Source organism: Polyodon spathula, chromosome 11 (genome assembly GCF_017654505.1).
Source record: "Polyodon spathula isolate WHYD16114869_AA chromosome 11, ASM1765450v1, whole genome shotgun sequence".
Lineage (NCBI taxonomy): Eukaryota > Metazoa > Chordata > Actinopteri > Acipenseriformes > Polyodontidae > Polyodon > Polyodon spathula.
This window is the reverse complement of record NC_054544.1, coordinates 1,869,758-1,884,856: the sequence shown is the minus strand read 5'-3', so window position 1 is coordinate 1,884,856 and position 15,099 is coordinate 1,869,758. Positions and strand designations below refer to the sequence as shown.

General features: G+C 42.1%; 1 protein-coding gene across 4 annotated transcripts in view; it reads left to right on the top strand.

Annotated features, from left to right (window-relative positions):
* rbm44 (RNA binding motif protein 44) overlaps positions 1 to 13,149 on the top strand; it is a 16,066-nt gene extending 2,917 nt beyond the window's left edge. Inside the window, exons 1-10 of one of the 4 annotated variants that reach the window (XM_041263031.1) lie at positions 2,668 to 2,731; positions 3,696 to 3,736; positions 3,861 to 3,939; positions 4,660 to 4,759; positions 7,560 to 7,724; positions 9,488 to 9,573; positions 9,921 to 9,994; positions 10,535 to 10,799; positions 11,478 to 11,758; positions 12,871 to 13,149. In XM_041263031.1, the coding sequence (XP_041118965.1) occupies positions 3,699 to 3,736; positions 3,861 to 3,939; positions 4,660 to 4,759; positions 7,560 to 7,724; positions 9,488 to 9,573; positions 9,921 to 9,994; positions 10,535 to 10,799; positions 11,478 to 11,747 (1,077 nt within the window). In that variant the 5' untranslated portion in view covers positions 2,668 to 2,731; positions 3,696 to 3,698 and the 3' untranslated portion in view covers positions 11,748 to 11,758; positions 12,871 to 13,149. Of the gene's footprint in view, positions 1,248 to 1,650; positions 1,713 to 1,848; positions 2,218 to 2,563; positions 2,732 to 3,025; positions 3,237 to 3,695; positions 3,737 to 3,860; positions 3,941 to 4,659; positions 4,760 to 7,559; positions 7,725 to 9,487; positions 9,574 to 9,920; positions 9,995 to 10,534; positions 10,800 to 11,477; positions 11,759 to 12,870 lie in introns of those variants that run through there. The other 3 variants (XM_041263029.1, XM_041263027.1, XM_041263028.1) reach the window with 3 other exon arrangements.
* Positions 13,150 to 15,099: the final 1,950 nt, after the last annotated feature.

The following is a 15,099-nucleotide window of genomic DNA, read 5'->3' as shown; positions in this document are numbered from 1 at the left end:
CAGTCTCTGCTGAAAAGCAAACTCAGGACGGTCTGAATGTGGAATTATTACAAGAAACCTCTGTGGAGGCAACCCTGTCCCTGGACATCGAGCTTGAGATGCGTCAGCGCAATGCACATTCAGTGCAAGTAGGTGGCCGCTGGGACGAGAGCAAAGCTGATTTCGAGGCTCGTGGCCTTCGAGAAGTGGAGACATATTCGAGTGTTCCAGGATATGAGGAGCTGGAGAAGGAAACTCTCCCTGATTACTACAGTTTCAGTAGCACTGGATTCTATGAGAGGGATGCTTCATCAGGGCCACAGTGCACGAGTAGTGACACGGAACCAGAGGCCACTGCACACCCCTTGGCTGACACATCTGAAGAAGGATGTTACAAGGCCAGTAAGAAGTGCTCTGATCCTGCCCTTGAGTCCAAGGCATGTGATGACTGGCCAGATAGAAGTAGTTTTTCGGAATATGGCTATAGAAGTGAGGGGGACCCTGAAAATGACCAGAACTTTGAGGTGTACCACAGCATGGCAGAGGATACGTCCTTCCCTGCAGAGCAAGATGAGCTGCAAACCGGAAGTGCGTCTCCCGCTTGCTTACGACGTGATTACTGCCTTCCCTTTCCAGATGATACAAAGAGCAGCACTGATAAAAATAATAATAATAATAATAATAATAATGAGGATGATAATAACAGTCTTTTGGTAGTAGGCTCAAGCATAGATTGCTTGGGTTGGGATGTACCTGAAAAGCCTTGTGGATTTAAATGTGATCCTGCAGTCGATCACAATGATACATCCTTGTACGAAGAGTCTTTTCTGTCTGCTGCTGCGGCTAATAGCCTACTGCCTGAGCCAAGTATAGAAATGGATATCGGTGACTACATAGGAACTTCAGCGTTCGAGCAGAGTGATCAGTACAGGGAATCAGATACTGAAGAGAGACCCGCCACCACATGCCAGAGATGCTTAGCTGCAAGTGGCTGTACGATCAGAGTGAACAAAATAAGTGATGCCAGTGCTGATTTCAGAGCAGGTTTCACCTCAACTAGGGCCACTGAAGCCAGCGTGTTTGTGGCGAGCAAATCTACCAGCACAGACAACCCTGGCGTGCCCGATGCACACGCTGCCGTCAATACAGAATGGTCTTTGCTGCAAGGTGCTCTGCGAGACAGGGGATCTCAAACATCGGTGCCTTCAACTAGTGAAAAGTGCATCAATACAGACTTGCGTATGGTAGACCTGGATTCATTTGTTGAGGTATTTTATTTATTTATCTATTTATTAGGGGGAGGAGTATTTAAGTGTAAATGTACACGTATTTTGTGTGATGCATATTATGTCAGGATTCTAGAATAAGCTCATTAGTTACATTACTCCTCGTGGTCTGTTAGACTTAAATAGAAAGTGTTGCTGTGGGTGGAGTTGTAGCTCCTCTTTGGTTTCCTTGTAGTTCCACTAGCTGGGTTAAATTTATTATGGGTTTTTTTGTGTGTGCTTGTTGGGGTGGGGAAAAAAAAAATATATATATATATATATATATATAACATATATATTTGCGGTTATATATATATATATATATATAGAAATGTTACAGCATGTGTTTTTATTGATTTATTGATGTATTTTAAATATACTGCATTTCACTCTTTCCCTCTGACAGGAATTCATGAAACTGAGATTGGCAAAGGAAGAATTAAATGAGCTAAAGAAAAAACTTGCAAGGTACTATATATCCCCAAAAAACAGTAAAATAAGTAGACTTGGCTGCTGCATTTTATAATTTAAATGTGCATAAAAATGGAAAAGTACAGAGCTTCTGCCTGTGGGTGCAGTTCATTGTGTTCCTCTCGCACCACAGTGCTGACTCCAGTAGAGACGACTCTGCCTGTGGGTGCAGTTCATTGTGTTCCTCTCGCACCACAGTGCTGACTCCAGTAGAGACGACTCTGCCTGTGGGTGCAGTTCATTGTGTTCCTCTCGCACCACAGTGCTGACTCCAGTAGAGACGACTCTGCCTGTGGGTGCAGTTCATTGTGTTCCTCTCGCACCACAGTGCTGACTCCAGTAGAGACGACTCTGCCTGTGGGTGCAGTTCATTGTGTTCCTCTCGCACCACAGTGCTGACTCCAGTAGAGACGACTCTGCCTGTGGGTGCAGTTCATTGTGTTCCTCTCGCACCACAGTGCTGACTCCAGTAGAGACGACTCTGCCTGTGGGTGCAGTTCATTGTGTTCCTCTCGCACCACAGTGCTGACTCCAGTAGAGACGACGCTGCCTGTGGGTGCAGTTCAATGTGTTCCTCTCGCACCACAGTGCTGACTCCAGTAGAGACGACTCTGCCTGTGGGTGCAGTTCATTGTGTTCCTCTCGCACCACAGTGCTGACTCCAGTAGAGACGACTCTGCCTGTGGGTGCAGTTCATTGTGTTCCTCTCGCACCACAGTGCTGACTCCAGTAGAGACGACTCTGCCTGTGGGTGCAGTTCAATGTGTTCCTCTCGCACCACAGTGCTGACTCCAGTAGAGACGACTCTGCCTGTGGGTGCAGTTCAATGTGTTCCTCTCGCACCACAGTGCTGACTCCAGTAGAGACGACTCTGCCTGTGGGTGCAGTTGTGACACGGCGATGCAGAGGGTAGTAAAAGCTGAGCTGCAGCTGTTGGATCTTCACTACTGGATGTGTCAGCAGCACTGCTGGAGACTTCATTACACCGTGCATGTGAAGGGCATCAGTGACTTGGGGTATGTAAATAAATAAATAAATGCATGCAGTTTGAAATGTTGAACAAAGGGAGTTCCTTTATTGTTTGGCCAATCAGGTCTGAATAAAAAATAAGTAAATACATAAATAAATACACTCATATAAAATAGGAACTTCGAGAACCTATAAGTTGTAGAGATCCCAGTTGCTTGCTTTGTGTTCGTTAATTAAAAGCATTTTAACTGCAACTGGTGGGAGAACCTTCAGCCTATGTGCACCCATGGCTGTGGAGTTGAAAGGCTGAACACATTCATTATAGGCAGTGACTATTCCACTAGGCTAAAAATAAAAATACACATTTAGCATCTGTTTATTCATAGTGCTGCAGCTCATTCTCAGGGTCTTGAGAGTTCTCTTCAAGAGCTCCAGTCTGATTACAGTAAAATGAGAGAGAAAATACTGTCTGGAACCAGCTTGGATGATCTCCCACCACTCTCCGTGGATTTAAAGCGCATTGTTACATTGACCCAATATGCTCCTTCAAAGGTAATCTTATCTGTATTGCATATCATTACAGTTATCTGACGTAGTGTATTCCTCTTTAGATTCACTTTGTACATCGTTTTCTGTTCCAGTCAGCACATCCTGGTCACTTTTTTTAAATGTTTGAGAGCTTTATTGAGGCCACGTGGGTGCTTAAACAAGGAGGTGATGGCTTACACCGAAAGTAGTCCACAGAGTTAATATAATCTAGATGAATGTAGAATACATATAGCTTATTAAGCATTATAAATACCAAATTCTTAAATTGAAATAATGCCTGGCTTTCTTTTTCAACACATTTTGAATTATTTCAATAAAGAATTTGGGGATTTACAATTCCTAAATTATACATCTGTGAAAATCCCATTGTGTGTCTTCATTTATATATTTATTGTGCTTCAGTTCATTTGTTGCATTTGAGACATAAAATATGACAAAACTGACACAGATTTGCTTCCCCAGGTAATGGCTGTGGCTTTGTCGTCTCAAGAGATGGTGTGTAGGTATGTTCATAAAATCAATTTCAGTGCCCTGCTGCCCCAGCGTTCGTATCCAATACAGCAGATCGGCATAATAAATGGAAAGGCAGAACTGGCATCCCTTTTTAATCTTCTTTCTTTGTTTCAGTCATCAAGAAAAGGGTTTGCCAGAGGATAAGAATAATGGGAGGGGTGTTCCATCAAGCAGTCAAGTTTTACCCTTTCAGGTATGTCTTTGTGTGTGTGTGTGTGTGTGTGTGTGTGTGTGTGTATGTATGTATATGTGTGTGCGTATATATATATATATATATATATATATATATATATATATATATATATATATATATATATATATATTAGCCCCTGAGGAAAGAACAATAGTGACCAACGGGACTGTGATGCCCGAAGCCATAGGCCCACTATGAGTGGAGGCCTGCAGTCCATATTTGTTTTATGAATCGGTCAAGAAAGTCGGGTTTTTGAAGTCCACAGCGCAGTTATTCATGTTGTTTTTGTCATGGGACTGTGTCTGACTTTCTCACTGTGGCATAGAATTCTCAGAGGAGTTTGTGAACATAGTATTTATTTATGTCTTGAGTTGGATATTATTTAATTTTAGGAAGTCAGAAAACACTGAAAGCAAAGTTTTTTATGACGATTTTAGTGTTTGCGGTATCATATATATATATATATATATATATATACACACACACACACCCACACACACACACACACTGCTTTTAATGTTCATTTTTAAATTACCAAATTTACTACTACTATGATCTTTAATAAAATGTTTAAGTACTTCACTTTAGGCTGGCGATTGCTGTGCCCATTATAATCCGAAGACCCAATTAATTTGTTACATGTTATTTTATTTGGTGCATGAGTTAAGACAGACTGACTTAATGATGGGTTTGCTTGGCATTCTGAATTATTTGTCTTAGGAAAAAACACGCTTTGAAGTCTCTACACGCTGCTGTAAGTCTGTGAATGATCCGGCAAACAGCGTCTCCCAGATTGGTGTTGCAGTTTGCAAAAAGCAGAGTAAGTGAGCTGGCTTTATTCTTGTTGGCCCTTAAACCTGATAGCAGAACAAAAACCACCAGGCATTGGATTCTGCTGAATCTACATGTCCAGCCATAATCGGCAAAGTAAGAAATGTGGTGGTATTATTATTATTAATCAAACCTTTTTCTTCATGATTTCCATTACATGAGAGTAGATACAGAACTTCATGCTGATTTGAACTTGGCTCTCGCCAAGATTAGCACCAACTAAGACATAGCTTTGCAGTAAATTATTGTGATCCATCTGCATCTCCATCCATTTGCGTTGTTTTCCATCTGATGATGTCGATATCCTTCTGTCTGGTGTTGATTGCTGAAGTATAATGTTGGCTCCAGGGATCAGCTCATTTTGCCTCCCCAGCGCATCAGCACACACAACGGCTGCGATGCTGATCAACCCAGTGCGGTCTCCCCAGCGCATCAGCATGACAACTGTCTGGATTGAGCTAAGTAGGGTACTTCTCTGGGGTCTTCAAGTAGGCACCTTCCATCCTCTGTGTTTCGTTGACTATCCCACCACACCTCAAGAGGGCTCAACAGTGATTCTGGCTTCCCAGCATCACCCCCCTCCATCCCCCACTCAGCTCAGCCCAGTTTACTTGTACATCAGCGTTGCTTTCTTTCTATTGTGCTTGAAATCCCCATCCAGAATCTTTCCATCTCAACCACAGCCAGTTGCTGCTCCTTTCTTCTGCTTCAGATAAGTGTGTAATCCTTTGATGGAACTGGTGGCAACTTATTGGTCAGGTTACGCTTGCCTTCCAATGCTAAGGCCAAACATTGCAGCACCTGTCATGGTGCCAAGTAAACCGTCCTTGGCTAAGATCCACCTTACATTCTGTCAAAATGTGCCTTAATGTTGCAGGTAATGAACACAAAGGACATGAGGGATCCTCACCCACCCAGAGGTTTAGGTTCTGTGGTGATGGGAGAACTTCATATGCTGATCTGATGAGGAAACTGATCCTGCTCTGTTCCATTGTTCATAGGTTTTGCCAGCCGATCTTGCGTTGTTCCGCTCTCCCATCTCATCCATTCTCCCTGCTCGGCCTGGGAAATGGCCTTTTATACACCTTATCCTCTCCTCCTGCTTTTGCACCTCATTGACTACCAGCTTCCTCCGTTGAGCCGGGGTTGCCTTGTGCCATGTAGGAGGAGCTGAACTGAGACCAAAACCTCCTTTTCCATGCTGAACTTGCCCCATAATATCTCTGATTCAAGGGCAGCCTTAGCATCTTCCACAGCTTTCTTTGCCATCCATTTTCTTCCAGTTTTCAACACAGGTGCTGCCTCCCTTGCGCATTTGTCACGTGAATCTACTAATGTCATTTCCAGTCGGACTTTGGTGCACTTAAACTCCTCGGTTAGAGCAGAGATTGGTAGCTGCAGTATTCCTTTACCATAAAGTCTAACTCTGCTGAGGCAGTGTGGAAAACCCAACCATTTCCTGACGCTACTTAACTGTTGTCAAGGAAACCTCGTACACAGTCAGTGGCCACAGCAGTCTTGGCAGTAGACCAATCTGAAAGCACCAGAGTTTCAGTTTGCCTGGTAAAGCGCTGCTGTCTGCTCTTCAACCCTTCCACTGCTTACTGTCTAACTTCTCCCACACGAACTGTGTCCTTTAGATCCCCGTCGTACCATCTCCCTAGACTTTTCACTGGCTTCTCGAACACTGTTGGTATTGCCTCACCATTAATGTAGAACCTTTTATTTACTACTTTACCTTTTAATTATAGAGATGCTCCTTGATTTAGTGGGCTTGAATTGCATTCGTGCCCATTCAATGTTATTGGTTAATTTGCCCAATAACCGATTAGTACAGGCTACTGTTGTAGTCATTGTTGTCATGTCATCCATGTATGCTCGATTTGATAGTCGCATTCCAGAAGCCAAGCGCTCTCCTCTCACTACCCATTTTGATGCCCTTATAATGACTTCCATTGCCATGGTAAAAGCCAGTGGAGAAATGGTACATCCTATCATTATTCCAACTTCTAGACATTGCCATGTAGTGCAGAATTAAGAAGTTGAAAAACTAAATTGTAAATCTCCAAAGTAGGCTTTCACTAAATTTGTTATTGTCGTCGGTACGCTGAAAAAAATCAAATGCTGCCCAAAGAAGTTGATGTGGCACTGAACCATATGCATCAGCCAAATCCAGGAATGTCACATGGAGCTCCTTCCTCTACTTTTTTGCTGATTGAATTTGTTGCCAGGTTACGCTGATGTGTTCTAAGCATCCTGGGGAACTTGGAGTGCCTGCTTTTTGTACAGAAGTGTCAATGAAGCAGTTCTTTAATAGGTAGGTTGACAACCCCTGAGCAGTAATGCTGAAGAAAATTTTGCCTTCTACGTTTTTATTAGGGAAATAGAACAAAACTGACCAATGCTTGTAGAATCCTTTTCTTTTGGTATAAAGACTTCACCTGCTCGGCGCCATGCTCTTGGTACAACCTGTAATTGAAAAATGTGTCTTGAGTTACGGTTAATTTTATCAAGCCCACCCCACTGGGATTGCCCAGCTGTGTTTAAGGGTGTTTTACAGCACTGGAAATCACTCTAGATTGCACCAACCACCTATCAGTGGTTCTGCTGAGAATATCCTGTTCAAAGCTGTCCAGAGGGATTTTCCAGTGCACTGAAATGTTCTGAATTCCAGCTATCGCTTATCTGGGACAGGGTATGGGTTGATGAGATCAAACAGTTTGTTTCATACAGAGTTCAGTCAGTTGCTGTGTAAATAACTCAGGTGTTGTTCTATTGTATTTCGTTAGGAATGAAGCAAGATCGTAATTTTACAGAAGACTGGTTTGATGCAGAGGAGAATCTCGGAACAGTCGGGCAAATAGATGATGATGTGGGTAATCCCGGTGTAACGAGGCAAACAGCAGGACGAAACTGTGGGAGTAACAGCACCGAGGCAGTCAATGAAGACTGCGGTAACAGCCATAGGAATCATAAATCAAACTGACATAAAATTTGGCTAATGATGAGCTAAATTGCAGCATATCTGGTAGTCAAATCTGTGTTGTGTAAATGAGCAGTCTTAATCTACACTGAACAAAAATATAAACGCAACATGTAAAGTGTTGGTCCCATGTTTCATGAGCTGAAATGATCCCAGAAATTTTCCATACGCACAAAAAGCATATTTCTCAAATTTTGTGGATAAATTTGTTTACATCCCTGATAGTGAGCATTTTTCCTTTGCCAAGATAATCCATCCACCTGACAGCTGTGAAGCTGATTAAACAGGATGATCATTACACAGGTGCACCTTGTGCTGGGGACAATAAAAAAAGCCACTCTAAAATGTGCAGTTGTCACACAATGCCACAGATGTCTCAAGTTTTGAGGGAGCGTGCAATTGGTATGCTGACTGCAGGAATGTCCACCAGAGCTGTTGCCAGAGAATTGAATGTTCATTTCTCTACTATAAGCCGCCTCCAACGTTGTTTTAGAGAATTTGGCAGTACATCCAACCGGCCTCACAACCGCAGACCACGTATAACCACGCCAGCCCAGGACCTCCACGTCCGGCTTCTTCACCTGCGGGATCGTCTGAGACCAGCCACCCCAGCAGCTGATGAAACTGTGGGTTTGCACAACCGAAGAATTTCAGCACAAACTGTGAGAAACCGTCTCGGGGAAGCTCATCTGCGTGCTCGTCGTCCTCACCAGGGTCTTGACCTGACTGCAGTTCAGCATCGTAACCGATTTAAGTGGGAAAATGCTCACCTTCGATGGCCACTGGAACACTGGAGAAGTGTGCTCTTCATGGATGAATCACTGTTTCAGTGGTACCGGGCAGATGGCAGACAGCGTGTATGGCGTGGGGTGGGCGAGTGGTTTGCTGATGTCAGTGTTGTGAACAGAGTGCTCCATGGTTGCGGTGGGGTCATTGTATGGGCAGGCATAAGCTACGGACAACGAACACAATTGCATTTTATCGATGGCAATTTGAATGCACAGAGATACCGTGACGAGATCCTGAGGCCCATTGTCATGCCATTCATCCGCCGCCATCACCTCATGTTTCAGCATGATAATGCACGGCCCCATGTCGCAAGGATCTGTACACAATTCCTGGAAGCTGAAAATGTCCCAGTTCTTCCATGGCCTGCATACTCGCCAGACATGTTACCCATTGAGCATGTTTGGGATGCTCTGGATCGACATGTACGACAGCGTGTTCCAGTTCCCGCCAATATCCAGCAACTTCGCACAGCTATTGAAGAGGAGTGGGACAACATTCCACAGGTCACAATCAACAGACTGATCAAATCTATGTGAAGGAGATGTGTCACACTGCATGAGGCAAATGGTGATCACACCAGATACTGACTGGTTTTCTGATCCATGCCCCTACCTTTTTTTTTTTTTTAAGGTATCTGTGACCAACAGATGCATATCTGTATTCCCAGTCATGTGAAATCCATAGATTAGAGCCTAATGAACTTATTTCAATTGACTGATTTCCTTATATGAACTGTAACTCAGTAAAATCTTTGAAATTGTTGCATGTTGCATTTATAATTTTGTTCAGTATACATAGATATGCGCTTTCTTAGTGAACTATATAATGGACAGGAATAATGAAATAGCAGTAAAAATAGTAGGCCAATCATGGGACACAAAGTTCAGTGTGTGCTTATGCATGTGCCTCGCATAGTATTAACAAACACACGTTGATCTTCCTCAGGATTGAAATGCGAGAACCCAGCAGAAAGAGCGAAGCTGCCAGATCACTATCTGTGTGTCAGAGACCTGCCTGTAACAGTGACTGAGGTACACTTCCTGCGCTATGTTTATTCTGCATTGAAAATTAGCTCCTGTATTGTAACCATGTGGCATTGCGAAGCAGGTTAAAGGTGTAGTCACTGAAAGTCTTTACCCTGTATTAGCTTGAGGGCCATTTTCACTGTACTTTCTGAGCATGTATGAAAGTGAAGAAATGTTGTTAGAAATGAAAAAGCATGTGCTGCTGCAAGTCCATGGATGACTATATACAGTATTAGGGGCAGGTAGTGAATAGTGGTGAAAGTTGCAGAATGTTGTTTCTTCTTCTGTAAGGTCCAAGGTTCATGCTTTGTAGTGTACATGCTGTTCATGAATCACCTTTCTTCTCCTTCTAGAACGATTTGATGTGCCTTTTTCAAAAGTACCAGGCTACCGATGTGTGGATAACTAACACGGCTAACAATCTCAGGTAAAAAAAAAAAAAAAAAAACTCAGTGATCTAGTGACGTGAGGTCCCTTTCTTTGCGCCGGCTCCGTTCAGTTGAACTCTTGTAAAAGTGTTGATTGTGAAACAAGTTCACCTTCGTTTATTTTCTCCCGTAACTTAATTGAGATTGTGATTCAGTTTCACTGGAAATGGAAAAAAGATAGCTCCTTATTTTTAATTCAAATCTGAACGTAAACAGTGAGTGAAGTTAAACTGATTTAATTAAATCATAATTAAGGGGAAACTATTAAAACAGGTTATGCAACAAGTCATTAAGATTTTAAATCCGGGAAAAGCAATTTAACTGAACTCACTACTTGTCTTCGGTTTGAATCAAAAACAGAGCTGCTTTTTTTTAAAAAAAAATCACCATGTGACCAAAAATAAGAACCAAAAACAAGGAGCCCTATGTAGTTAGTATTTTGTCAGTTTTAAAATACCTACCGATTGTAATATTAAATGTATAAGTTCTCTCTCCCAACCTGTTATGTTTGATCTTGTCCTGAAATTGCTCACTACTAGGTTAGCAATTGTTACAGTCAGTGGTACCAGCGGTGCAGAGAAGGCATGGAAAGAAATGAACAGGAAACAAATCCATGGAAGAGCGATTAAAGTGGACCCCATAAGACAGCCGGGAGGGGCGTGGCAGAGTGCATCCAAGCACTGCTCTTCGACACCAGCTCCAGTGCAAGAGCAGAGAGCAGAGAGCTGCACAGGGAAGCAGCTAGGAGTCTGTTCACAAACTGGGCCTCTGATACACAAAGCAGAACCTGTTGCTCCTCCAAAGGTAAAACAAAGATAAAATACACTGATTTTTTAGTACAGGGCTTATCCAAAAAACAGAACAAACACAATTCTTTTGAAAGGACTGTTTTAAGGTTAAACTGTGCTTTCTGAAAAATTTGATTGCACTAATTTCTAAAACGGTTTCATGGCTGCAAGCTTGACTTAATTCCACATTAAAAATGTTTTAAAATAATTTTGTGAATAGGGCCCAATGTTTGCAGTGAGGATGGACTAGTGTATAATGAACATCTTCTGAATTTTCATAGTATTTTAAGTAGAAATAGTCCAGTATTGTGCAAAAGTAAAAGGACAGTCGTGTGTGCATCAGATGTATATTGACATTTATTTATTATGCATATTATACATGGTTTGTTACATAAGTAACTTTACATTGTCTATGTAAATTATTAATGTTGTTGTGATACTGTAGAAGTTGCACTGCTTTCAAATAAAACAAAAACAAAAAAATGTAATTGTTTACTGACATCCACGCTGGATGCCAGGTTGCAGATGCACATACCAGGGATAGAAATAAGAGCCATTGCAGAGCAGTTTGATCCATTCCTGGTTTCACTGTGAGTTTAAGACAAATCTGAGCTTGTTTCCTATACACTGGGGATAATGAAGTTGGTAGTGAAACCCTCCCTGACCCTCTCAATGCGTTTCTGTTTGTGCTCAGGTGTTTAGAAGGAATTACGAGAAGCTACAGTGTGTCCAGGACACGCCGACGGCCTCTGGTACATTTCTCACGCAGCACTATGCAGGGTTAAGCAGCTTCGACAAGCTCATGGATAGGCTGATGGAGCTTCACCCTGAAGCTGGCAGACAGAAAATTCTGGAAGCGTTGATGGAGCTGAGAGCCGAGAAGAAAGGGTTCCTCAGTGGACTGCCCTTGAAAACCATTGTGGAGATGACATCCACAGTGCTGAAGACGAATGTGAAGGTGTAGCGAAGCAAACGGTAACTAACTGCTGCTCCTTTTTTTTTTTTTTTCTTTTTGCTGAGTGTTTTCAGAGTTTTAACCCTTTACAGTCCTATGTCAGACCAGGTCCGACATTACAATTTTCCCTTTCCAGTTCAATATCGGACCCTGTCCGACATCAAAAAGACGTAAAGCATAGATCTCTAGTTGAAAACCTTTCGATGGCCAAGTGAGACCAATTGGAGCCAAATGAAGCCCTATGCACTACAGAGATAAAACGAACAAAGGAGATAGCTGCTTCCACATCCAGCGCTTAAAGAATATAGACATTTGCAAAGCTTTTTGAGATGTTATAGTAATAAAGTAATGACTTGGTTCACATTACTGAGGAGTTTGGTGATAAAACGAGTGATCAGGACAGGATTTATCAGTATGTACGTCTATAAAGAGGTATGTGAAAAATACAGTACTGAGTGTCCTTTTGCGATTCAGTGCCTTTTAAACCTGTTTTACTCTGGGGGGGGGGGGGGGTGGGGGGGGGGGGGGGGGGGGGGGGGGGGGGGGGGGGGGGGGGGGGGGGGGGGGGGGGGGGGGGGGGGGTGGTATTTTAAACTGCGTGTGTAAAATAAACGGTGCATGTGAAAAATTGGACCTGTTGCGCCTGACAAGCGCTGATTTAAAAGGGCTGCAAAGGGTTAACTATGCCACAGTTTATAGGTTACAAGATCTGATGGCTCTTAGTAAACCCTGGACTGTATCAAACCGCTACACAGTCAGAGTCTTATTTCCCATTGTTCAGGTAGGTGCTTGTATACATTCCATTGTAGCTGCTTTTTCTCTTGAGTATTACCAGGTATTCAATCAGAGCTTGGCATTCACGTATCACAATACATTTGCACTGAAGTTGCAAATGCCACACTTCACTGTGGTTAATCCTAGTTTTACTCTAAGTTGATGTAAGATACAGTGTAAGTTTTCAAAATATAAGTTACCCTATACTTCATTTTGGCATTTTGTTTCTTACAAACCTTTTGAGACTTAACTTAGTGCAGACTTAATATTTACAAGTTTTTATATTATGAAGTCATTGTTACATTTAAATTACATCTGTAACAGATCTATATCTTTTTTTTTTTTGGTTTTATTGTAGGTTCTGCAAAGAAGTTAAGAACCAGTGGATGTTCAACTGATACACTTGTTGTTTTCTTAAGTTATCGTTAACAGTTAAAGTAAAATGTACTTTAATAATTAGCATTCTCCTATATGCAGCTCTGTTCAGGTATTACAGCTGTACATAAAGTTTTGTGTTGCTCTGTTTTGTGTTGTGTACTGTGTGAACAGTTAATAAACAACTGCTTGTGCATTTGTTTTTATTTAATTTGCAAGTGGCTCTACGATCAGAGTAAACCAAATAAGTGATGCCAGTGCTGATTTTTAGGGCACGTTTCACCTCAACTAGGGCAACTGGAGCCAGTGTGTTTGTGGCAGGCAAATCAACCAGCACAGAGGTACCCCACACGGGTGCTGCCGTCAATACAGAATGGTCTTTGCTGCACAGTGCTTGCTAGTACACAGTTGCAGAGATGCTAGTGGCTGCGATTTGGTCATAGCAGCTACTGTTTTGGAGGTTGTGCTATGGCGTTACGTCGAAGGGTTATAATACTACAATTTTTATTAAAGAAAGAAATAAATGATGGGTAGTCCCTGAACATTTATGAAACATTATTTAAATACCATGTGTGTGTTTTCCTGTCTTTTTTTTGTTCTTAATACTGTATTTCACTGACAGTTTTGTGGCATTTTAACTGACCTACTAAAAGCTCTGAGCTGGGTTGCTTAGTAACTGGTTTAGGGGTCCTTCAGAAATTGCTGCGCAGATGTCACCTTGCTAGTGGTATCAATCACACAGCTGTCTGAGATGGTCAGTACCTCTATGCCCCTGTCTTAATGAAGGGTCCTCAGATGGGATCACTGCACTTGAAAGAATTTCATACCTTCAAACCCTGTTAATATTATTATTAATATCTTGTAAAGTGCATGTGAACTATGCATCAACTGCAGAGTCACTAACAACATCATCTCAAAAGATGGAGCACATGGAGGTTAAGTGACTTGCTCACTCACTCAGGGTTACACAGTGAGTCAGTGGTTGAGCTGGGATTTGAACCGGGTACCTTCGGGTTACAAGCCTGTTTCTTTAACCATTGCAGCACACAGCCTCGTGTCACTTCAGATGTACCTCTCCCAGTTCACAAGTTTGAATGCTCATCTTTTCCACAGTTAAACTGCTGCTACTCTCTTAAATGATGCATAAAGTTTATAGATGTCAAGCCCCAGGTCTATTTTATTAATTGCTCATTCAGGTTAATTTTTCTTTTTTTGCATTTTATATTTAAGATGTGAATCAGTAGTGAAATTATGAGCCTTTGTACACTCAATGTATAGTATTTGAATGGAAAATTGAAAAAGTAGAGCTGTATGTCCTATTGAAATACTTGTTCACACCACTAGGTGTTGCCTTTTGCATAGAAAAGCTTTAAAACTATTCCTTACTGTTTAATAAAGGTGCGATTCCCTTTTGACTGGGGAAGATAAGTGTCTAATAAAGACAGCGCGTTCATTTTCCATCACGAAACGTTATGGGGGGAACCCCATCACTAATATAGAGTATTGTGACTTGGTTTTGTCAGTGTCTTGTTAAAACACGCACTGGGAGAAAGTGGTTTTGAAGTGTTGGGAGAAGTAAAACAATCCCAAGACACCCAGCATGTTGCTGCCTGTGGCACATTCAGGTTTTGTGTAAGGGTGATTTATAGCTGATGATTAAACTAATTTCACTGAACTACTGCTCCCTTTGAAAAGAACAGCTGTTTCTAATTGAACGCCAGTCACGGCAGCATAAAAAGACATTTTGCAGGTTAGTTTTCAAAACTCAGAAATGATAGGTTGGTTCGTTGAAGTAGAGTCCTTCGCTGTCAACATAAGTGAAAGGTGCTGCTATGGAGACCCTATCAGTTCATCAGGTCTGTAGTTAGGAAATGTATGTATTTAGTTTTGTGTATTAGGCTGGTGCATTTTCTTTCAGCGATCCTCAAAACTACTTGTCCTCAAATTGCGTGACTTGGACCATGCATGTAATAACCGGTGCACAGACATTATATAAGGCCTTGTAAATATTTGTATGAAAGCAAAGAGCAAGGAGCGAATGGTAAAGGTTTTGAGCAGTTCTCATGGTCGCCTGGTGAACAGGGAAAGAGGAACGGGATTTGGATTAGCCAAGCATCCAAAATGAATACCCTTCTGGGTGGTCATACCTGACAAAATCACAGGTTTTCAGAAATGAGTCTTGGCACCATCAGCTTTGCATTTTAGAAGATGT